The following is a 23,178-nucleotide window of genomic DNA, read 5'->3' as shown; positions in this document are numbered from 1 at the left end:
GGCACGCCAAAGCCACCCCGGGAGGGGACGGACTCCCTGCGCCCCATCTAGATGTGCCCCACACATGCTGGCAGACAAAGATGTGGATGGTCATGACAGGTCAGGGAGCCTCGCAGCTTCCGAGGGAAAGGACCAGACCATTCTTAAGAGCCCCTTAACTGAAAAATCCATCCACTGACTCGGGAAATCTGAGCTGGGGCAGTTTACACATAGGAAATCTGCGCAAAGGCTCCAGTACTGGTTCAGACATCACATTTGCTCCAGCACTTCAGGGATTTTAATTCCATCCTGAGATTTTAATTCTACCTCTTTAGTACAGTGAACTCTGTACCCATACCCCGCAGCCCAAGACCCACTCAAAGTCCCACCCCAGCAGGGGCATCCATTGCAAAAGCACCCACCAGCACTACCTGCATCCCAAGGGCCCAGAGAAACTCAAGAATCAGACCTGCCACCTTCAGGCTTAGATTTAACAAGCCCTTGCTAAGCACAAAGCTGAATGAGATCACATCTGGTCCAGGGCCAGAAAGTAATGGTGCGGTAATGGTTTTATTAGCTTTTTGAGAAGGAGCTGTTTGATTTGAGAGAGAGAGAGAAGACAGTCAACAGCAACATTCGCTCCTGCTAATCTCATTTCCAGAAGCATGCTGAGTGAGGAGGCGCTTGGGCACAAAGCTTTGCTCAATTGCTCTCTGTGTATCTAGGATTACATTAGGAGCCCAAGACACATCTGAAAACAGCCCATGGCAAGAACTAGGGCTTTGCAAATGGCTTCTGCAGCATCGGGTTTGCGGGAAGAGATATTCCAGTGTTTCCACCAAGCTGTTGGCTGGATGGCAGCCAGTTTGCTCAGTACAAGTGCTTCAGAATTAACAGAAGAGATGCACAGGAAGGGGAAGATTTAAAGAAGTAGCTCCTTTGGAGCTGTATTTAGATGCACAGGTTTTAGACAGGCAAATTTAAGACAGTCTCAAGGTAAGCACTGCAGCTAACAAGCATTGATTAGATAATCTGGTAATTTAAAATAATGTATTTACCTTAAGCAAAAGGAAATCAAATGCAGAAGGGTGAATTTCACCTGGGTGAAGAGCCCTTGTAAGGGGAAAACTACAGCAGAAGTTAGTCTGACAACAATCTGCCCCGTTGTCCACGAAATACTTTAAGAACCGAATTACCACTAAATCTGGTGTAACAGTTCTTTATTTCAGTGTCTACAACACAAAGAGAGGGCTTGCATTTTGACATCAGAACCATGCAAAGCACCTATACACCAAGAACAAGATATTGAACGAGTGTCTCTCTCCTGCTACATGTGGGAAATTTAGGCAGGAAGACTCGGTTTTCCTGTGCGTTCCGCTCTATCCTTCCACAAATCAACCAGCTGTGAGGGGTGATAATCAACCTTCATTCCTAATCAAATAATTTGCCACTGAACGGTATTCCACACTGCCCTAAGCTGCTCAAACGTGCTTCTGTAAACTTTATCAAGGACCCAGTTCTGCTCTCGGTTTACAAGGACGAAGTCCCAAACACCTCCAGCTAAAGGAACAGATTTTAATCAGAGGTACTGGATTAATGGAGAGCAGAATTTGGCTCAAAGGATGAACATCTCCTCCATACAGAGGCCCAAAAAAGGCCCTTATTAATGTTCCAGACAGAGGGATGTAGAGACCACCCTAGGCTCAGAGAATTGTCATGTGCACAGAGGACAACTAGACATCCTGAACTATTAAAAAACAGTGGTATAGAAAAATAAAAGGCATAAAATACCGAACCAAAAAGGTTCCAAATAAGGCATCAGCAGGTCCCGACTGGATGCGCTCCTGTTACGTGCACTACCCTCCCAGCCAGGGGGGTTAGGATGATGCATTAGGATTGTATTTTTGACCTCGATCACTAAGCACTATGAGCAACCAGAAGGGTTCAAGTTCTGTTCAAAAAACGAAAAAAAAAACCAAAAAAACCCAAAACACAAAACAAGGAGTATTCTTTTTGGTAAGTATTTCTTAGAAAATAAAATAAAAACATTAAAGCAATTTGTTTAAATGATTCTTTAAAAAAAGACAACATTCCTGTAAAGTAAAAATATATATATATATATAGAAATAGAATATAATTTTTGTTTTGTTTTTAAAAAAGACATTCAGTATCACGTCAGCGGATTCTGATCAACTTCCCGTCCGTCTTCTGCAATAACCGCTGCTCGTTAAGGCAAAACGTCAGGTTGGCACCATTACAACAGCTGAATCAAACTGGCCGAAGGCGAAGCAGAGCAGGCAGCGTGCTGGCATCAGCGAGGCTGCTTCTCCCGCACGCTGACCGAGCCGTCCTCCATGCCAAAGTACACCACCTCTGCCATGTCGATGAAGAGTCCCGTCTCCACCACACCTGGGGAACAAGAGTTCACGTGCCGGTTAATGCCACAGCCACCCCATTGCTTGAATCCTCTGCTCCGCCCATGTTTTTGTTCATTAAAAGGCGCTAATGCCTCCATCAGAGGTTTGGAGAGAGGTGTCCAACCTGGGTGATGTTGAATCAGCCGCACAGGGAGCCTGCGAGGTCTTTTCCATGCTGCCACCCCCAGAAGAAACTCTCTCCAGAAAGTGAGAAACAACTCCCAAAGCTCCCCCTGACATTCACACCACACCAGCCACCACCATTACACTAACATAATCATGAGCATGGCATTTTCAGCCATCTGATGATCCACAGGAGCAAGAGGAAGCTACACGCAGCCACAGGTTTACTCACTTTGCCTTTAAACAAATCTAAAAAAGTATCCTGTTAGAGAACACCTGGATAACACTTGTTCAAATGTTAAGACTCAGCAGATCTGATGCTACCTTTGCAATTTGTAGCCCATTTGCAAATGTACTTTTGGTTGCATTTAATTATGGGGTGCTCCTAACTTCACAGTGATCACTGAGCCACAGCCAGAGGCCAGAAAGGTGGAAAGAAATGGAGAACAAGGGCTACTGCAAGTGCAAGGTGGCCAGAGCCCTGCTATCACCACTGTATTTAGGCTTTAAGAGTTCTGCTGATCCACTTCTTGGTAGGGAAGATGCTCTTCTCCCCATAGCGAGTCCATTTCTGAGCAGCAAATGGTGCTGAGACCATCTCCACGCCAACACAATGGAGCAGGTCCCATCGTTTACCATTCATCTTCCTTGCAGAGACGCAAGGAAGAAGTCCTTGCTGTTTTGTTTGCAAACAGCGTAAATGGCCACTGTTTTTCTCTTGCACAGAAACAGCTCTAGTGATGTAGACATTTGTACAGCCACGGGCAGAAACTGCATTAGGATACGGAGCACTGCACCTGGGACAGCCCAGACAGGCAGTGGTCACTGGTTCATTTAGATTGGTCACTGGTTCGGTTAAATCTGCTCCTGCCAAAGGTCCAAACCTGCCAACTACTGCTGTCTGCAAGCAAGCGCCAGGTAATTATTCAGATTGGAAAGACACCGGGACAAGTCAAGGCAGAGGTAGCATCCTAGCAGTTTGCTCCTAGAGCAGGAAAAAAAGAAAACGGGTGTATTTTCAGTAAACCACCCTTCTAAGAAGCATTGAGGGAAGCAAAGCCACCAAACAGAAGCAACTGGAAGTTACTGGCAACTCTTCACCCAGCCTACACCCATGGCCTCTGCCTGCTCCTGTATTTTAATTGTGGTGCCAGGACAATATATTGCTGCTTTGTTGGGACTTTGAGCTTTGTGCAACAAGATCCCAACCTATTCCTGCATGTTCTGACAATCCACAGTCAGCGAAGGCAGTTGTGTTACAGACTTCAGGGGCAGGCAGGTATCTGAGATAAACTCAGAGATAAAGAGATACAACAACATGTACTCGAAAGCTGACCAGATTCAAGAGCAGACTTTGCCAACATAACCAGAGAGACATCCAGATGTGGCTGAGCCAGTCTATCTGCTGATTCACTGAAGTCCAGAGGGTGCCACTGCCCCTGGGCAGACCTGGATCATCCAGAAGCAGCTCTGGCCTGGGCAGCAGGTCTTCATGCAAGGCAGGAGTCCTTGCAGAGAGGCTGTTTCATTTGCAAACAGTGCGATCAGTCACTGCTTCTCTCTTGCACAGCAATAGCTAGGATACGCTGCACTCCCACAGCAAGGTGAGCCCATAGGGCTACACAATGGTAATGGGATGCAGAGCTGTAAGCAGCTCCTCAAAAATACTGTAACCCAGTGCAAACCCTCCCTCCAGAGTCCACCAGTGTTTCCATTAAAAGTCCCTCTCCAAACAGGCACAAAGAGAGTAAGGAAGAACACAGGACTCAGGATGCTGTTTCCCATTAGGCACACAAGTCACCCAGCATCACCCCAGGTTTTTACCACCATATGGAAATGCCACATGGGTACCATTGCAGTAATTCAGCAGATAGATCTCTCGAGTAGAAACAAATGTAGGGACCCATAAGAGGGCAGTGAATGAACACACACACACATTTCCTCCTATCCAGTGGAGAACTCCCACAGTCAGGGTTATCTAGCACAGACCAAGCCTTAGCCAGCTTTGGGGTTTTTTTAAATCATAAACATTACCTGGTATCATTTTTATAGCGGTGTTCACTTCACTCCATTCATGAACTTTGTCAAACTTCCAGTCCAGGATGAAGTTCCCGTTGTCTGTCACCACAGGGCCCTGAGAAGCAAACCCATTTGTCACCACCATGAGCTCCTTGTCTACCGAGCCCAGCCAGGGACTGTCACAGCCCTCACCGGGACCAGCCATCTCCACTGCAACAGTTTAGAGAGAGTCATCATTCAAGTAAATCAGGGCAGTCCACAATAAGCCTGTAAGTAAAACCATCACCCAAGGCAACTGCTCGTTCCTCATTCTCCTGCGTACAGATAATCATGCAGAGGTTGGAAACATCACTGCAACAGGGGAGCCTCTTCACAAGAGCAAAGCTAGATAAATGTCCTACAAAGGCTATTACAGGCGATTGAAGCCGAAGTAAGACCCCTCTGCCCCAGCGCTAACAGCATGCTGCTGGATGCCACGGGGAGTTGAAGAACTGCTGGACTTAAGCATCCCAGATGTGCCCAGCACTCCCTCAAGCCCAACAGAAGGAGCAATTGGTTCCTTTCAACAGAGGAGAGACAGCTGGGGTTGAGGACAAGGTGTTTCAGCAGCGCTGAGCAGGGTGTGCAACCATACATCCCAGGAGGGACCAGCATCCTTCAAGGACAGGGCTCATGCTGGAGCAGCACTGATGTGCATTCCCCGAGCGACACTGGTCTCAAGTTCACAGAGAACGACTGGTTTGCTCTTCTCAGGCACCCAAATGCAATCCCTAGAGCCTCTTGGGATTAGACACATTAAAAACAAATACTCAGCCTTCAGGCATTAACTCCAGTCATTACTGCAGACAGCCCTCCTTTTCCCTTGCCATGCAACGTGGGCTGGCAAAGCCCCGCTGCCCAAGCCAGGATAGGACAGTGGCAGCGGAGACAAAGCAGCTTCAGTTTTAATTTAGTCTGGCTCCGTGTGGAACAGAGAGGCCTGGGATGGAGCATGAGCTGCCCCCACAACTCAAGACCCTCTTTCGTAGTGCAGACTGCCTTCCAGCCCCCCAGTATCCCCACAGAGCAGGAGGTCAGACCCAGACTGGCAATCCCTCTTCTCCCTGCTCAGGGATGCTTGCTTTAGGAGACGTAAGCCAGAGAGGCTTTCAATGAGCAGCCTGAACACCTAAACACACAGTTCATTAACTGTGTATATCATTAGGAGGAATTACACAAGATGCCACTCGTGGGAGTGAAAGCCCAGATTTACTTAGGTGAAAGGCCAGAACTCTGGTCCTCCATTTGCCCACGTTCAGGTGGCTCCTCTGGGGATGCAGGGCTGATCAGGGACACGTACCGCTTTGCTAACAGCCATCCGCAGCTCTGCGGCACCTCCAAAGTTTTTGGTCAGGGCCCTGGTGACGGGGACATAAGCCATGGGGATGACTTCGATAGGAATTCCCTTCTTCCATCGCTCCCCGAGACTCTCTGATTTTTTCCTGAGGGCACAGTTTGAGGTGGGGTTAGCATCAGACATGACATTGCTAACCCCATTAACATTATCACATTCCCTCTTGCAAACCCCTCAGGCATAAGGCCCTGGAGAGCACTGCGGTCAGTTCACACGTGCACACGTGTAGGAAGAACCAGTTTAATACATGATGCTCTATTCACTCATAAGCCCTGTTTTGACATGTTTTGGACAAGCAGGACACGAGTTGTTTTTAATACAGCCCCGCAGCTGTATGTACAGAAGGGGAAATTTATTCCATGCTGACAATCACTGAGCTCAAAAAGCAGAGCAGCCATCTCCCCACAAGCTCTGCTGACTCCTAAGCAGGCCTGCTGAGTTGAAAATTAAGAAAAAAAGCTAAATTGAATTGCTAAAGCACTGGGAGCCAGGCTCATTTCCATCTATTCCTGCTCCCCTGACCCACTGGAAGGACAATAATGGCCTAACACAGAACCATCCAAATCCTCCCATGGGACAGAGAGGTATAATGAACAGTAATATTTTCACCTGTAATCGGCAATAACGATGAAGCATTTTGCATATCCTGCAACTATCTTCTCCTGCGTCAGGCAGCCACTGAAAGGGGGAAAAAATAAAAAAGTCAGAGAACGTCAGACTGCTCCTCAATGTGCCTGATGACCTTGAAGTCCAGTCCCCTCCATCATGTTCTTGCTGGTTCTGGTGCTGCCGCTGCCCCACACCAGGCCTCCTTCCCCTGCCCCATCACTTTATCCTCCTTGTCCCTTGCACACACTCCCGGTCAAGAGCCACCTCCCACTGCAGGTGCACGCACGGCCCTGCACGGGGTCCCATCAGCCTCTCCAGCCCACCCCAGAGACATCCGTAGCCAGAAAAGGATGCTCAGAGGCCACCGCCACCAGTGCCGCACGCAGACGGACAGACAGCAAGGCTCACCCGCCACCTTTGATAAGGTTGAGATCAGAGTCCACTTCATCTGCTCCATCGATGGCAACATCGAGCTGTAGGAAGAGGAGAAACTTGGTGTGGAAACCCCTCCTGCGCAGCATCCAGGCATGGCTCTTGGTGCAGCTCGAGGGGGTGTCAGGTCCCAAGCAGCAGCCAGAAATGTCACTAGAGCTGGGACCACCTTGATGCCAGCCTGACCAGAGATGAGTGTCTGATCAGCCACCCAAGGATACCAGCCCCCGCTAAACCACAAGTATGTGAGAGCAGGAGAAAGGAAAACCAAAACCAACTGCTGGCCTGCAAGGCACATCACTTTAGCCTCTAGTGTCACTTAAGGACCAGCATGCAAGCGAGGGACTCCCGGGGGAAATCTCGGTGGCAGTTCAGCAACATAACACTCCTGTCTCGGGCCAGCAAGCCTCAGCCTGGAAGAGATGCCAAACACCTAGAGGAAACACAACTTGGCAGCCTACTTGCCATCTAAAGGGACAAGCACTAAGCCAAGTCTAAGGCTTGGGGAAAAAAATAAACTAAGCTAGTTCTTGCTCGTGTTCTGCAGTGTGGCTGCCTGAACTCTCGTCCTCGGGGGAGGACAAAGGAGCCTGATGCGTTACGAAGGACCAGGTCAGAGGAAGGTCAGGTGAGGTCTCACCTCCGCAGTCCCACTTACCTCTGGATGTCGGTCCAAGTCACTTAGCGTTAAGCCGTTCTGCAGGATCAGCTGTCGGGCCTGTGCACCAAGAACACAGCAAACACCATTTACTGGCGGCAGGAAAGGAAAACAAGACTTGTGGTGTCATTCCCCTGGCTGCGGCAAGGATGGAGTCTCCCTGGGAGAGCTCCACTGCTCCACCCGGAGCTGGTGGAGAGGCTGCAGTCAGCAGCAGGAACGCACGGCAAGGAGAAAAAGACGCTTCCAGACCAGATTATTTTAATCAAATGAAAACCCTGCTGCTGATTTGAACTAAAACACTCAGATGGTGCAACAGGACTCCTGGGTTCAGGTCTCTTCAGACTAAAGAGCAGGAGGCCCCACCAGCTCGGTGGGAATCACTTGCATTTAAACATTAGAGCAGATGTGGGATTTTTGAGTCCTGTGTTGTTTCAGCTTGGACATCATTCTCCCTTGCACCCATCCAGCCCCTCTGATTTCCTTCAGCTGAAAAATGGAAAATGAAATATTTACACCATAGCAATGCAGCACTAACAAAAAGGCAAAAAAGAAAAGCACAACTCATAGAAGTGTGGGAAGCCTCCCAAAACAGCTGTTTGGTGGCTCCAACCTACTTTTACTGAAGTGGCCGTGTATTTCCCTCTAGTGGCAGTACAACACAGAGCACCTGGAGTTACCCTCCACTTGGTCCATCAGTTTAAACAGAAGTTGAAGCTTAGAGAACCTTGAATTGGTTGAATTTTCTGTGTTACAAATCATCACCTGAGTGAGAATCCCACCTTGCACGGACTCTGCTCAAGTCTGAACTTCCTACCATGCGGTAGCTAGACCAAGAAACAACAGTGCGGTAGCCTGGATCAACTCATTCCCCTGAATTTTACCCACTAATGCTAACAAAGTGCATCAGTCACATGTATTGGCATCCCAGAAACAATAAGATGACTTAGCAGGCGGTACTCCTGGCAATGAGATATGATTTGAATTGTTTATTGTGGTGTTTCGTAGCATGCAATTTTAACACCCATGGGCTGTGGGCTCTTCACCTTCACATTGGGATTGCCCTAAGCACTCACAAAATAAAAAGAATAAAAATCAGTGGGTTTACGTTCATTACATGGTGTCCACATAAAGAGATTTCAGGGATCTGGGAATTGAAAGCATTGAAAAACACTGTGCTGCACATGCAGGCCAGATCCTGAACAGGCTTAGAATCAGCAATGTGGAAACGAGGTGGCTGTCTTCAGGCTCTCTGCTTGCAAGGCAATGGGAGCAGACCAGCAGGAATCAAAAGCGAGAGCTCCCACAACTGGGGGAAAAGCGTTGGTAACTGCGCAGCACTTGCCAAGAACGGTCTCGCTCTGTGCTCTCGGCACACATCCAGGCGAAAAGAACAACGCAAAAGCCAAGGGACAGATACTTACCCCGGCTCTAGCTTTACTGATGGCGACGGAATAACCCAACCTGACAACAGGGAAGGGAGGACAATAAAAGCCTACTGAAACCAATTCTTCCTTGCCAGTGACCTCAGGTAGCCATTTACACCTGTACGTAGTGAAAATAAGATGCTGTTTTGCTGACCTGGGAACGCTTCACTCGGAAGTGGTTGAGGTCTAAGGGACCGCAAAAGATACAAGGCGGCCCCACGTCTGGGGGATTTTGGCTCCTGCAGGTATACAATCGATCTCTTCCCTTTAACAGCAACCTTTTTGTTTTACTGGTAAGAAACTCTGCAGTGCTACATGAACTATCCCAACATTTCAAGGCAGGACATGCTCCAGCCCAAATTCACTACAAGAGCTTTATCAGTATTTTCTGTAAGACCTAATGACTGAACTCAGCACTTTTCCTAGGTTCAAATGGGACATGGTATCTCAGGATGGGGATCATTTTAGACAGATCAAAGACAGACTCTCACCACAGTCTATATATGCAACAGAAGTACTGATATAGGTTAAAAAAAGAAAAAAAAAAATCTAGTTTTCACTTTTTGCCCTTTGCAGCAGTTTGTATTATACCCCAGTTGGCCACTGGTGGTTTGCAACAGCTAGGAAAAAAGAGAGTCCCATCGCCCCACACTCACACTTAAAAAGCATCTGCAGGGTAAGAGGATGTTAAGTTTTCATAAGATTTTTGAATAATTCAGGTTGGTCTCTATCCAATCTCCAGGTCAAAGCAGGGTCAGCTACCAGGTTGCTCAGGGCTTTACCCACTCAGGTCTTGAAAACCTTGAAGGGCAGACTCTGCACAGCCTGCCTCACTGCTTGATTGTCCTCACAGTGAAAAAGTTGTGACAAAAGTACAATCCCAAGGTCCACACCAGGACCGTGAGAAGGACACGTGCCCAATTCCTAGACCGGGAAATTGCCACCCAGCCTTGAAAACCCCACGGGTGGTCCCCATCACGTCACCTCTCCCTGCAGAAAGGGGACAGGGTGACAGCTGCTCCTCTGCAGCACGTTCCCACCTCAGGGTATAGAGGCAGAGAGACCAATGCCAGTTGCCTGAAGGCATGGAAGCAGCTCAGAAGCTTCCCAGCAGCTCTGCATTTCACCACCAAGCCGTGTTCTCCCTCTCCCTGCAAACCTCTCAACAGCTAGTTTGGTATGAACCAATCCCTGCAAAAGCTGCACATGAAAGGAAAGAGTAAGCTGATTTCTCTTCTGCAAATTCGTTATAAAAGCCAGTTGATGCATTTCAAGTTCCTCCTGAAAACACATGAGCTTGCTATTATTGCTTGCAGCGTGATTTTCACAGCTTTCAGGGCTTGATACAGAATCAAAGGAGACTAAGTGTCTCTAATGAGTTTTGCATTATGAGTCTGGTTCACCACTAAAGAGCATCTTTCTGTAAGCAGGACCCAGAGCAAGCCACGCACCAACACGGACATAACCAGCGTTACCGCACTGGTTCAAAACACACCTCCTAGCACTATGGCATCCCTGCAGCTCAGGTCAGGGTAACACAGCACCATCACCGCTGGCTTCATGAGGTCCATCTGCAGGCTGCATCACGACTGCTTTCACCGGTTAACTCACACCGCAGCGAGCCAGTCCAGAGAGCGGCGTGGTTGCCTCCCGCAGCCAAAGGGAAGATCCCCTGCGTGAGTGTTTGGACTAGCAGAAAGCAAAGGAGGAAAGCGCTTACCTGAAAAGATGTAGGGATGCAGACAATTGTCAGGTTCTCCTCTTTAACCCGCTCGGCTGTAGGAAAAAAAGCAGAAGCCTCTGTTTGTTCATTGCAGAAGGAAGAAAACCATCAACTTTCACTTTAATAAATCTCAGTTCAGAGCAGCCCCTTTGAATCACTGCAATTACTTGCTTGGCTTGCAAATAACTCAGTCATGCTCAAAATGCAAACAGGTGCCACCCTGCATAGGCTAAGGCTCAGTTTCTACAGTCAGAAATGTTTAAACACCCACCATGGCTCAGCCCAAGACACCACGAGCCATTAACCTTTGTGTCTCCAGCAGCAGAGGAGCCTTGTCAGCAAATCGTCACCTGGGAAATTAGCCCCATTCCCCTCTCACTCCATTAGACAGGTTTTGCTGCGCTCCTTGTAAACAGACAGCTTCAGCAGCTGTCTGAAAGGTTTTCTGGCTTGTTGCCTTCGGGACATCACATTCATTTATTATAGAACATTTAAATATATGGCAGAGAAAGGACTAATAAAATACAGTATTCCATTAAATGGAAGGAAATATTACCTCCCCCAGGTTAACCTCAAATGACTAAAATCTATTACTAAGATATGATTATGGACAAAATGTTATTTTAGTAATTACAATACTTAGGCATAAGCCAACAGCCCGAGAGTCAGCAACAGCTCTCGCGCCAGAGCAAGCACACGGGCTACGTGCTTCAAGGTAACACTGCTGCTGGAAGGATTGAAGATGCAATACGTGAGGCCGTATGTTGTTACGGCCCACATCCCAGCGCTAACACATTCAGTAGACATGAAAAGTCAGAATTCACAGCCTGGAACAGGCACTCTACTTTAAATACTATACCCATTTATTTAGAGACTAATTCTCTGTTAAGAATCAGGAGTGGTTGCAATACTGAGCCAAACCCAGAAAGCTGAACCGCAGCTCCCAGACAAATAAGCGTATCACACACACAGCGTGGGGTGAGGCGGGTGCCACGGGGCAGGCACAGCACCTTCTCTGCTGTTTCCCCGCAAAGACCTCAGCCCCGCTCGCCTGCGGTGGGCTGGGGGACGGCTCTGCCCCAGGGAGCTGGAGGTCACACGGGGACTTCCCAGCCACGCAGAGCCACCCAGGTGGGACACACCGAGCTCTGCTTCTGAGCAGGAGCCCCAGCTCCGTGTCCGAGCAAGACCCCTATGAACAACAGGGCTGACGCCACGCTTCCCACCCGTCACACACGGCTGCTCTGTTTTGCATCCAAGGACAGCGAAGCAGGACAAGGTACGGCACCTCCACAAGCAGGTCTGCCCTAGGGCTGTGAGTGCCCTGCGAAGACAACTTTAAACCTCTGCACCCTCTGTAATGAGGCGTGAGGATAATTACCCTCACATTCGCTTTGCAAAAATGTATTTGCCTCACTTGAGTATTTTGCTGAAATTTTCTGAATCACAACTTGAGCAAACTTGCACCTGGGGCAAGCAGATAAACCTAGCTGTAGGGTATAAAAAAAAAAAAAAAGCAGCAGGATTTCACATTCCTCGTTTTCATGACATCTCAGCAGGACCCTCAACGTGAATAATGTGATGTGAGCAAGCAGCGTCAGCCACATACAAACGGGTTAATGGAAGCAGAGCAGCTGCATGGCCCACAGCCACAAAGCAAGTCAGGACTGGGCAGAGCTGGAATGAAACGGAGGGGTTTAGCTCCAGTTTGTGGCAGGTGCCAGTAAAGCGCTTTGCCTGGCTGTATGGGGAGAACAGGTGGCAAATCATTACCTCCTCAGGGCTCTCTATGCCATAAATTTGGAGCTCAAGACCCAGTTTTAACCTTCAGCTTCGAGGAGGACACAGCAGTCAGTGAACAGACCCGACACATCAGCAATAAGTCGGCATCCAGACGATTTAGCATGTTTTTCAAGTAGTTGGGCAGCCGGACAAGGGTACTTTCTGCGGTGGGAGGGACACGAAGGGGAGCATCCTACCTAATCGATGCACCGCGTGGACAATCGTAGAACCACTTCCAATCCCAAGAACTTGATTGTTCTGCAAATCAAAGAGAGACAGAGGAGAGCTGTTACTGGGGGCTTGGAACAAGGGCTGTCCACTTTTCCCAGTGAACTTGACATCATAAACACATGCAAGAGGAACCTTGCCCAGAGATGCATGCTGACACACGTCGTAGCACGCTGCAGGCAAGGAAGGGAACACGCTGTGCCAGCGAGGGCACGACCACTGTCTGAGGCTAAGGGATTTTAAGCAACTTGCCCTCTCCTCAAAGGACATGTGCTTGCTAAACACCACCACGGTCTGACTCTCAGGGTGTTCAATGCACACTCATTGCTGTTTGCTGGCACTCCATGCACCCTCTCCTGCCGGAAAGCTGGGAGTTTCAGACAATACCACAAAGGAAGAAGCTGAAACAACCCCAAGATAACATCTCCCAAGGAAGCCGCACAGTAAAAGCATGGGTTTGCTGCCAACGGTATTGTTAGTAAACAGTACGGATGCACCAGCGGCCAAAGCAAAGAGCACAGCAGCCGTTCCTAGAGAATAATAAAAACCGCTCTCCAAAACAGAGTCTATAACTGCCTATATGAGAGTCCAGCAACACATTTGAAAGGTGGGTGAGCCTGGCAGCATATGCTGAAGAGGATCGTATTTTAACCACAGCTCAGCCCTAGCCTTTCTCTGCATATGGTCTGGCTTAAGAAGGATCACTACTGCCTCATCAGTAATACAGTTCTCAATACGGTTAGACACGGTTCTAAAAGGTGCTGCAGGCTGAGGGTGGATGGGTGCAACTGTGTTACCTCCGCAAGAGGATGCTCTGCAATGTAAATCACTATTATCAGCTCAGTCTCCCATCCTCTGAGAGCTACCTGCAGCCTCTTGCACATTTCCAATTTTCAATGTACTTCCCCTTCTTTGGATGGGATCCAAAGCTTAAATTGACTTAAGGAGGCCCACTATAACTACAGAGACTTCAGATGAGAGAGACTTCAAGCCAGCCAGAGATGCAGGCACAGAGCTGTTGTGCATTATCTCTTGGACACTAGACAGGTCTGGAGCTCCTTCTCCATGTGCAGCAAATCCAGAGTTCAGCAGCTGTGGAAAAAGCCACACCTGCAGCATTTCAACCAGCTAAAATCCTACCAGCATGCAAGCTTGCCTGGAAAGGTGGAGCTCAAGGCAGGTCACGCTCCCCTAGGATTAATGATTCCCCTTGCTTCTGCAGGTTACAAGTTTAAAAACCCAAAACTTCTCCAAAACCCAGTGTACAACCAGAGACTCAGCTTATACCCCGGCCCTCACTAATCACCGTGACTCTGCAAAAGATGGGGAAAGCAACAGATCGCAGCTGCACGCCTGCACCATTGCCAGCAGAAACCCAATAGCTCCCGAGGTTTCTCGGTGTCACCTGCCTGGCAGGCAGAGCCAAGCGCGGCCAGCCAAGGAAGCAAGGGGCAAGCAAAGCTGTGCAGAGGCTGGCAGGACACGGGCAGTACCGGTGTTCCCAAGAGACTTGTTTCGACCTGGGAAGAGGCAGTTTCTTCTCTTTGCCCTCATTTCTAGAGGGTGGGACAACGTCTTGGAGCAGCAGCCCTAAAGGGATGGGGAAAGCCTCAGCATCAGCCACTCCACTGTAATGAAGTGGGAAGAGCTCACAAGGGTCACAGCCCATCTCTGGCAATAATTTTGAAGGCATTTATCAGTAATGACAGGTGAAGCACCCTCCCTTAGGCAGTGGCAAGACCTTGCGCTAACTGGGTTTCCCAGAAAAACAGTTTAAGCCAGTCTAAACCGGTGCTGTCACAACCCCTGCCTTACTGCGGCTCCCACCTCCTCAGCTCCAACGCCAGCCGGACCAGATGCAAAACGAGCCAAAAAACATCCACTTTTAAAAACAGGGACAGGGCGAACATTGGCGAGAAGCAGAGCACAAGGTCAGTGTGCAAGGGGCAGGTCCAGGTCACAGCACTGAGGAGCAGCACCCCATGCAAAAAAAAAGAAAAAAAAAAAAAAAAAGACTTTTCAGCTTGTTTACTAAAACCCGAGCAAGCAGAACCAAGGCACTGAGCCACAGCACAGCTGAGGACCCACATATGGACTCCACGAGCGGAGTCAGCAGTGACCAGAGCGTTGTCCCTGCTAACCCAGGGGCCGAGGGATGCTGCCCAACATTGGAGATGCCAACAAGGCAACGCACATCGAGTGGCCGTCAGCAGCACCACAGGGGCTGGCCGGTCCAACATAAGTTTCCAAGACTAGGATTTACATGGGCAAAGAGCAGGAGATAAACATTGCGTAAAGCCCAGTTTCCTCTTATGAATCCTCAGCCCTCTGGGGCAGCAGGACCTATGGTTCTCACCCATCTTTCCATTTCTAACAGAGACGCTAACAGGGCCTGCCTTCGGAGGTGTTGTATAAATGCAAAGCCAGCTCTCCCCAAGCAGCTTATGGCTCTAAAGCCCCAAGCCCCATGCCTGCCCCGCTCCTCCAAGCCATCATGGCATCACAGCCCGTGGCTTCTGAGGTTGGTCATCTCAGTGTCCGCTCCAGTACTGGGGAACTCTGCTCCTACAGCTGCCCAGGGACAAGTGCTGTGGGTAAACACACCAGTGTGGCTTTAATTTAAAAAAATAAAGAGAAAAAATCCTAATCCCCCTCACACCCCCAGGTTTACAACTGCCACAGGCTGCGTGAGGAGCTGCTGTGATGGCACCGACAGGGATGGGTGCGAAGGAGGATGCCAAGCGAGGAGCCTGATCCAGTACCAAGCCCCTGGTGCCACGATTTATGGCACAGTTAAGCGGAAGAGATTTGCCCAGCATAACCAAACCCTGAAGTCAGTGGCATCTCCCACATGTCCCTGCCATGCAAGGGAGGGATTCTGCAGCTTTGCTTTCGGAGACTATGTTGCTCCCTCCGTTAACAGCAATTAACGGCCAAACACAAAACTATCCCTTACAAACAGCGGCTGCGCCCTCCCAGTGCAAACTGAAGGGGACAGGGGTTTTCTCTGACAGCTGAGACCATCCAACTCCTTGGCGGTGGCTCTAATCTGCTTCACCATCACTTCAAACCAACTTGCATGGCAAGCATTGCAATATTACCCCAGCCGCTGGATATTTTACTTAATCAGCCTCGCTAGCCAGGCCCAAAACTTTAATCAGCTGGGACACGGCCAGAAACATTACCCTAAGTTTGCCTGACCATAAAACAGCACAAAGGCCAGCTGTTTCACTACGAAAAGTCCAAAATTAAGAGTCATGTTTTAGCCCAAATCAAAGGCACCCAGCTCGTGACAACCCGCTGCAGCAGTCATGCCTCAGCTCCACACCTTGCGACACAAAGTCCTTCCTCCTGCAACCCCTCAATGTGCAACTGTGGGGCTTGCTTTGGGTAAGAAAGGGGGGTTTTATGCAATCATCGTTCCATCCCCCAGGCTTCCCCACCCCACAGACCGCTTTTTTGCTCGTTGGCCTGGCAGAGGGGTAGGACTCCAATAGCACGTGGCTGTGCTCTCTGCAGGCAGGTACAGCCTGCTCAGAGGAAAGGGAGGCTGCAAAACAAGTGAAACATTTACGGGACATCAGGGAAGCCATCAGCAACTGAACCTCAAGATGCCAACCCAGTGGAGGGGAGAGGGAAGGAAAATGGAATTTTTTTCCCCTGTGACTGCTAACATCTACCTCCTTGGCAGCGACTCTACGCCCGTTTGATCACTGCTGTTGCAAAAGGGCCTGCACAGCAAACATTTCGATAAGCCACTGCGCGACTTTAACCGTTGCTCTTCCAAGCATTCGCGATCAGGCTGTGCCAAACCTCAAGCAGCTCCGGTCCTATCTGACCTTCAAGGAGTTGATTAAAGCCCCTTGCTGCACGTCCCTCCCTGCAGAGGACAGGACACGACCCCCTGGTCAGGGGCTGTCGCTCCTCGCTGGGGTGCTCAGAAATAGGGTGCAGCAGCAGAGCACCCCGGACTTGGAGAAAAGAGCAGGACGCCGCGTTAGCCTGAACTCCCACCGCAGCCCAGCTCGCAGGAGGGTGCACCGTGAAAGTTTGGAGGTGCAAGGCACGGAGCCGCTGCCTGGGAGGTGCGTGCTGGGCGAGCGCAGAGACGGGAAGGGAAAAGTAGTTTTCTCCCTTCTCTCCGGGCTAAAGGAGCGCAGTCCAAAGCGGAGGAGGAGGAAGAGGCTCGGCGTCTGTTCACCCCAGGGTCCCTCCTTGCACCCCGCGACTGTCCATGCCGCAGCCGGGGGGGGTGGGTTGTCCGTGCACCCCGCAACCCGTCCGTGGATCTCGGGGCTGCTCCGTGCAACCCGAAGTCCGTCCGTGGGAGGCTCCGTACACCCCACGGCCGCTCCGTGCACTGAGGGGGGGGTCCCTGCACCCCAGAGCCCGTCCCTGCACCCCGGGGCCACTCCGTGTACCGGGGGGGGGGGGCCGTGCACCCCGAAGCCCGTCCATGCACTGGGAGGCTCCGAGCACCCCACGGCCGCTCCGTGCATTGAGGGGGGGGTGGTGTCCCGGCACCCCAAAGCCCCCCGGAGCCGCTCCGCGCACCCCGGGGTCCGTCCGCCCGTGCAGTGGGAGGCTCCGCGCAGCGGTGGCTCCGGCGCCACGCCGTGCCCCCGCGTGGGGCCGGGGTCCGGGCCGTCTCACCTGGACGTGCTTGTCCACGGCCGCGCAGGCGGCCAGCCTCTTGGCCTCCTCTGCCATGGTGCCGCCGAGCCGCCCGCGGGCCGAGGCGCGTCTCCCCGCCGCCGGCCCCGCTCTGACCCTCCCCGGCGGCCGGGCAGCCAGGGGCGTGCTGCGGAGCGGGCCGAGCCGGCCGGGGAGCCGCATGCCGCCGCGGCCCGCCCCCGGGGGGCTCTCCCGCACGGGCTGGAGGCCTGGGCCGAGCCCGCTCCCTTCCTCCTCCTCCTTCTTCACCTTCTCCTCCTCCTCCTCCGGGAGGCTGGGACTTGTAGTGCTGCGAGCCGCGAACTACAGCTCCCACAATGCACGACCGGGCTCGGCGCGGGGAGAGGGGTTGCCCGCTGCGCCCAGCCGACCCGCAAGCCCGAAGCAACTTGTGTTATCGATGGATATACACGCATATAGACCGATATACGGGGTCTGCCGGGGATGGAGGGGTTGAGGCTTTGCCCTAAAGTGCAGAGGAAGGGGAAATGTTCCACCTGGAAGTGCGGGGGGAAGCCCCTGCACGGTGCCAGGCGGTGCGGTGAGCTCAGGGGGGTTGCACCTCCCAGAGGTGTTAAGGAAGAGCCTTTCTGGCACTTTCACTCAAAACTTCGGAGCACGATCTCGCTGGGAAGTTTTTATGCGTGTTGGGGGGGGTTAAGGACTGGCGAGGCAGAGCCTGCCCCAGCTGGGAGCGGTGCCGTGTCGCAGGACTCACAACTCCGAACGTGGACATGACCAAAGATGCCGGCCCTTGGAGCGTGCGGTTATCAACCAGCACTCACTCGGCCTTACCCCAGCCTGCAGCAGGGTCAGGATAAAGCCCGACGGAGGTTTTCTGTCAGGGAGCACACAGAGCCTTTTTGTTGTTGTTGTTCCCCTCCATCCTGGGTTGGCATCTGCTGAAACAGTTTCTGAAAAATTGGTATTGGAGAGGCAAGTCAACCTTCAAGTACCTGTGCACCAGCATTTTGAGTCCTGGGAGCCACATTAAGACCATGCACCGGCATCTCGGTTTCTCTCCAGGCTGCAATCCCACCAAGATGGATGAGAATTGCAGGTATTTACCCCTTACTACTCACTCCAAGGTCAGACCACAATGCACAGAGAATAATCTTTTTTTTTTATTATTTGCACAACAGGAAAGCCGCTGTTGGCTTTTTTTTTTTTTTTAATTCTGGGCATGACTGACTTGCTTTGTTGCCAACCTCTGTGATTCTGCTGTGATTTTTAAGGGCTAGAAACGTTTCCTTTTGTTTTCCCGGTGTCGGCACACCAGTCTTTGAACAATGGGGTGGTATTTCAACAAAGACTCTATTATCATTACCCAGGCTTATCTCAGTGCGGTAAGGCCTTACCTTTCTGCACAGAGCAGGTGACTTGCTATTAAGAGCAGCACGTGATTGCTGTACAGTCGCCCAGTGTTTTCTGCTAGCTGGCAACGATCTTTCCTGCAAGTTACACATTTTAAAGTGTAAATATGCACATCTAGTGGGATATATATTTCAGAAAGAATCAGACCTAAGTACTGTGTTCTTCCATGATGCATTAATGGTAAAAGTGAAGGAGCAGCTGACAGGGTTTGGGGTTATTCTGTTCAGTATCCTAAATGTTTGACTGCTGCTGAAACAAAAAACAGTCATTGGGGTTTTACACTGATCCAGGAAGCCCATCCTTACATGTGGGCATCTCTCAAATCCCACTGGAGCGGGGAGCGTTAGCCCAGAAGTTAACTATGGGGTGATAAACCTGTTTGTATCCTCACAGCAATGGCTGATGGCTTTGGCTTGAAACACATCTTGTGGTGCGTCTGCCTGGAGGAACACAAACGTTTCCACTTATAGATAATGGGGCTTTCTGTTAGCAATTTATCAGAATCTGCTGGTGAGTTACAGTTTCAGTGTATGCAGGAAAATCCTTCACTTATGGTGTGCTGAGCCTTGCCTATGCACAAAAAGGCAGTGTCGGACATTTTAGAAATTGATTGTCTTTAAGTTTCAGCAACAACCAGCTCTGCAAACAGCTCAAAGTCCTTTTGTACAAGCCTGTGTTTGTCCCGTGTCAAAGCCTCTCCGGGAGCCAACTCTCATCCTTCTCTGCTTCAGTACGGAGGGAGGTGTTTGAAACTGCTTTGTTTGAACAGACGTTTTGCTTGTCGAACAGGGCGGTAACTGTGAGGTGTTAACCCGAGCTAGGTGCCACACTGACGAACAGAGTAGCCTGGGCCATCAGGCTGGTAAGGGTGGCTGCATGATTATGGGTGCTGGATTCTGCATCTGAGGCTGAAATTACATGTTAGGAAATTACACGGTAGCTGAGATAACAGCTTGCTGTTGACAAAAAGGGAAGATCCTGCTCTTTACTCCCTTCACCCACCATACACTCTCAAGCCGGGTACAGAGTTTATGCTGGCTCTGGCAGTCCTGTGGCCCTGTGCAGATTCACCTTGCCGCACAGGCAAAAAAAGGCAGTTTCTTTTTGCCTCTTCTTGCTGTTTTTTCTGATATGTAAAGCAACGAAGAAAATCAAGGTCAGCTTTCCTTGACCTTTCCTGAGGAAGGCAGCAAGATCAATCAGCTGGGAGTGGGAAAGCTGTTAAGACCATCTTCTGTGGCAGATTTAGCCCAGGTTAAACCTGTTGGAAAAGCACACGCTAACCTGAGTGAAATCCTAGTGAAGGCACAGCAGCCTCTGGGCATCGGGTGTGTTTATCAAATTATCTGTACGTCCCTGTCATTTGGTAAGGCATGAAACAGCTAAAAACCAACAATACCTATGAAAGTAAAACTTCACCAACACACTGGAGAAACCAAGTGGAAGATGGAGCATTTCTAACTCATCTTTCCAGGTAAACTCTCTTTCTGGTTGGCAGTGGCTCTCCAAGCCTGTCATGTTCCAGCAGTTACATTCTTGCTACCTAATTTTTTATCCTGCAAACTCCAGTTCAGTGACCTTTCTTCTGAATAACACCTGCTTCACTGCTTGTCTCTGGTTTGGTCTGTTGGATGAAGAATTGCTTGGTTTTATTCTGCTTGTGAAAAGACATCAGCAGGGGTGCTGGTATACTAATTGCAACATACGCAGCTTTTTGGTGGTCTGAATTCTCCTGGGGGAAAAGGCAGGCTATAAATGATCATTTTGCAGGGGACTACGACTGGCCCTTGGTACAGGGAAGCCGTGAGGTGGCACGCTGGGCTTTTGCCGCTGCGCCTCGCCGCTCTGAGAGCAAGTTATTCAAGAAAAGCAGGCAGATCTTCAGCAGTGTTATGTAAAACACCATTCCTATTAACATCCATCCATCCTGCAAGAACAGGCTTTGATTTCCACATAAATGGCTGGTCAAATTTAAAGTTATTGTCATATGATTGAAATAGATCTCTTATGTCAGTCAGTCAAAACAGAATGGAGAATGAGTCATGCTTTGCAAAAAGCAGGAAGTTTGGTTTTGTTGGCACAAATTTTTAATACAGAGAGAAAATTACACGGCTGTATTGCAGTGTTTGTCTTAGGGATTTGTGATTAACATTGTCCATGCCTTAGAGAATGTTTCCAAAACAGAAAAGTAAAAGCTTTTAGATAATGATAGTTATTCCTTATGCCTCAGTGGTAGGGCATCTAGGAGGAGCCTAGAAGAAAAAGTGTACTCTCGTGAAAACCGTTAGAGCCCTCCTAAAATAAAAGGCTGCAATTGGAAGACTGCTGATCTGGGGCAGGGGGTGGGAGGAAATAGAAGAAAATGAGGTAATACTCATGGGTGTGATAGGAACACTTGCACAAGGCTGTTACTGCTTTGCCTTAAGTGTAATAAACCTTCATGAACCAGCACAAAGGTAGAAGTGCAAGTCTACTTGTGAAGTATTCCGATATTCTGAAACTTGCTGGGGTCTGTGGTCTCTAAGCCCCTTGAATAACTAGTGGGACAAGAGATAAGTTACTGTAAAAACCATGGCACAGAACTAGTTTTTCTGCATGGTCTATAAATATAATGGAGTTTAAAATTTAAATACATTAGAGTTACCCTTCAACATGACTGTTCAAAACATCGCTATGCAAGAAAGATTAATTTAATGGGAACAGGTGCAGGGGAGGGCTAGTGAGATGAACGGGGGGAGCAGAGAGCTAAAAGCTTAAGGGAAGAATAAAAGCCTTTGGCTTGGTTTGCCTAGCAAAACAGAAGGAATTTGATTACTCTTTATAAACATATGAAAGGGTAGACACTCAAGAGAGAGGAGTTATCTAAATAAAGAAAATATTAGCACAAGACCATATGGGTACAATAATAAAATGTCATTTAAGTTACTAAAAGTGACATGAGCCATTTGGCATGTGGCACAAGGTAAACTCTTTCGGACTTTGTTATAATGAAGTAAGTTAAAAAAAACTCCAAACCTCTGGACTGCAATTCAGTGGTTGTCTGGAGAGCAGTGTTCATGACCTGACTTTGCATACATCTGGTGCTTTAACAGAGCCGTATTTCCAACTCATCAGAAAATAAGAGTGCAAGCAGGAAGAAGAATTTAGGTAGAAGTCTAAAAATGACAAATACAAGCTCTTTAAACACAGTTCACTGAGCGAGCAAAGAGCCACAATTTCAAAATCAAGAGAGAAAATACATTGACAATTCCTGGTTTATTAGTGGACTGGAGAGAGTGATTAAAAATGAAAAATAAATAGCCAAAATGGGGAAAGCGGGAAATAAAAAAGTGTTGGTATAAATAAGAAGTTATGAGAAGCAGAGTAGTTATTGGAAGTGAAGCACATCAAAGGAAATCCATAGCTGGCAAGGCTAAATCCCAGAAAACCCTAGTAATGCTACAGGCCCATTACTAGATGGACATGATTAAAATGTCAATAATGATGCAGAAGTGTTCATTGAACATTTATGATCTATGTTTGTAAAGAAGCAGGAAGATATGTGGGTGGATTACTTAACAGTGATGTGATAAATTTCAGTCCATTAGTAACCAATGAAGCTCTTGTCTTCTAGGGTAACTGTGGCCCAGTAGCTCTGAAACAGCTGGCTGTGGACACCCCTTGTCTGTTGACAGTCATCTTTGGTAAACCTTGATATACTAGGGCAATCCTAGAAAGCTAAAAAAGTGCCAGGTTGGTATCTGTCTTCAGAAACGACAGTTGTATCATATGTAGTAAATGTAGATGGAAGAACAGTTCCTGGATAAGGACCACAGAAAGTTCGTATGTGACTCAGATTAAAGAATTAGTAATGCCAGTCAGAGGTCAAATAGAAATCTCATTTCATGCTTCAAGAAGACAACAAATAATTCAATTTCCTCTGGAAGGTGTAATAAACTTTTTAAAGGATTTTTACTTAGAATGGCACAATATTTTAATTAAAAAAACAGGGTAATAAAGCATCAGTTAAGAATATATTAAACACTGGCCACATAGATTATTTTTTTTTTTAGAACTGGCTATGAATCATTACTGAATAAGGCTACTTCTAATGGGATCCCTCCAGGATCATGTATGCTATAATACGCATGTCCATAATCAATATTTTCATTAGTCATCTGGAAGTAAATACAAAATCACTCCTAATAAAATTTGCAGATGACATCCGCATCAGCAGGGTGGTACAATCAGGATGACAAGGGCCATTGTTCAAAACATGGCAAACTCGGTCTGGATAAAGGGACTGCCACGTAAGACAGTCAAATGCGAAGCCATGCATCTCAGGTATGCGTATGTATGTG

General features: G+C 49.0%; 1 protein-coding gene across 1 annotated transcript; it reads right to left on the bottom strand.

Annotated features, from left to right (window-relative positions):
- Window positions 1–1,182: 1,182 nt before the first annotated feature.
- Window positions 1,183–17,718, bottom strand: RPIA (ribose 5-phosphate isomerase A). The gene is made up of 9 exons (XM_052780794.1): window positions 17,444–17,718; window positions 12,760–12,820; window positions 10,778–10,833; window positions 7,631–7,690; window positions 6,949–7,013; window positions 6,541–6,609; window positions 5,878–6,019; window positions 4,554–4,653; window positions 1,183–2,388 (listed from the first exon to the last, which is right to left on the bottom strand). Exons 1-9 carry the CDS (start codon window positions 17,624–17,626, stop codon window positions 2,291–2,293), a joined length of 834 nt encoding a protein of 277 aa, XP_052636754.1. The 5' UTR covers window positions 17,627–17,718; the 3' UTR covers window positions 1,183–2,290.
- Between the last annotated feature and the right edge of the window lie 5,460 nt (window positions 17,719–23,178).

This window comes from Harpia harpyja, chromosome 2 (assembly GCF_026419915.1).
Source record: "Harpia harpyja isolate bHarHar1 chromosome 2, bHarHar1 primary haplotype, whole genome shotgun sequence".
In the NCBI taxonomy this organism is placed as follows: Eukaryota; Metazoa; Chordata; class Aves; order Accipitriformes; family Accipitridae; genus Harpia; species Harpia harpyja.
The sequence above is the reverse complement of the archived record's forward strand: the minus strand, read 5'-3'. Positions and strand labels throughout refer to the sequence as shown.

Coding starts and splice junctions, on each gene's coding strand:
- RPIA (XM_052780794.1), bottom strand. CDS start 17,626: ATGCGGCTCCCCGGCCGGCTCGGCCCGCTCCGCAGCACGCCCCTGGCT. Junction 12,821..17,443: donor CCGTGGACAAGCACGTCCAG/GTGAGACGGCCC, acceptor TTTGATTTGCAG/AACAATCAAGTTCTTGGGAT. Junction 6,610..6,948: donor AACCTTATCAAAGGTGGCGG/GTGAGCCTTGCT, acceptor TCCCCCTTTCAG/TGGCTGCCTGACGCAGGAGA.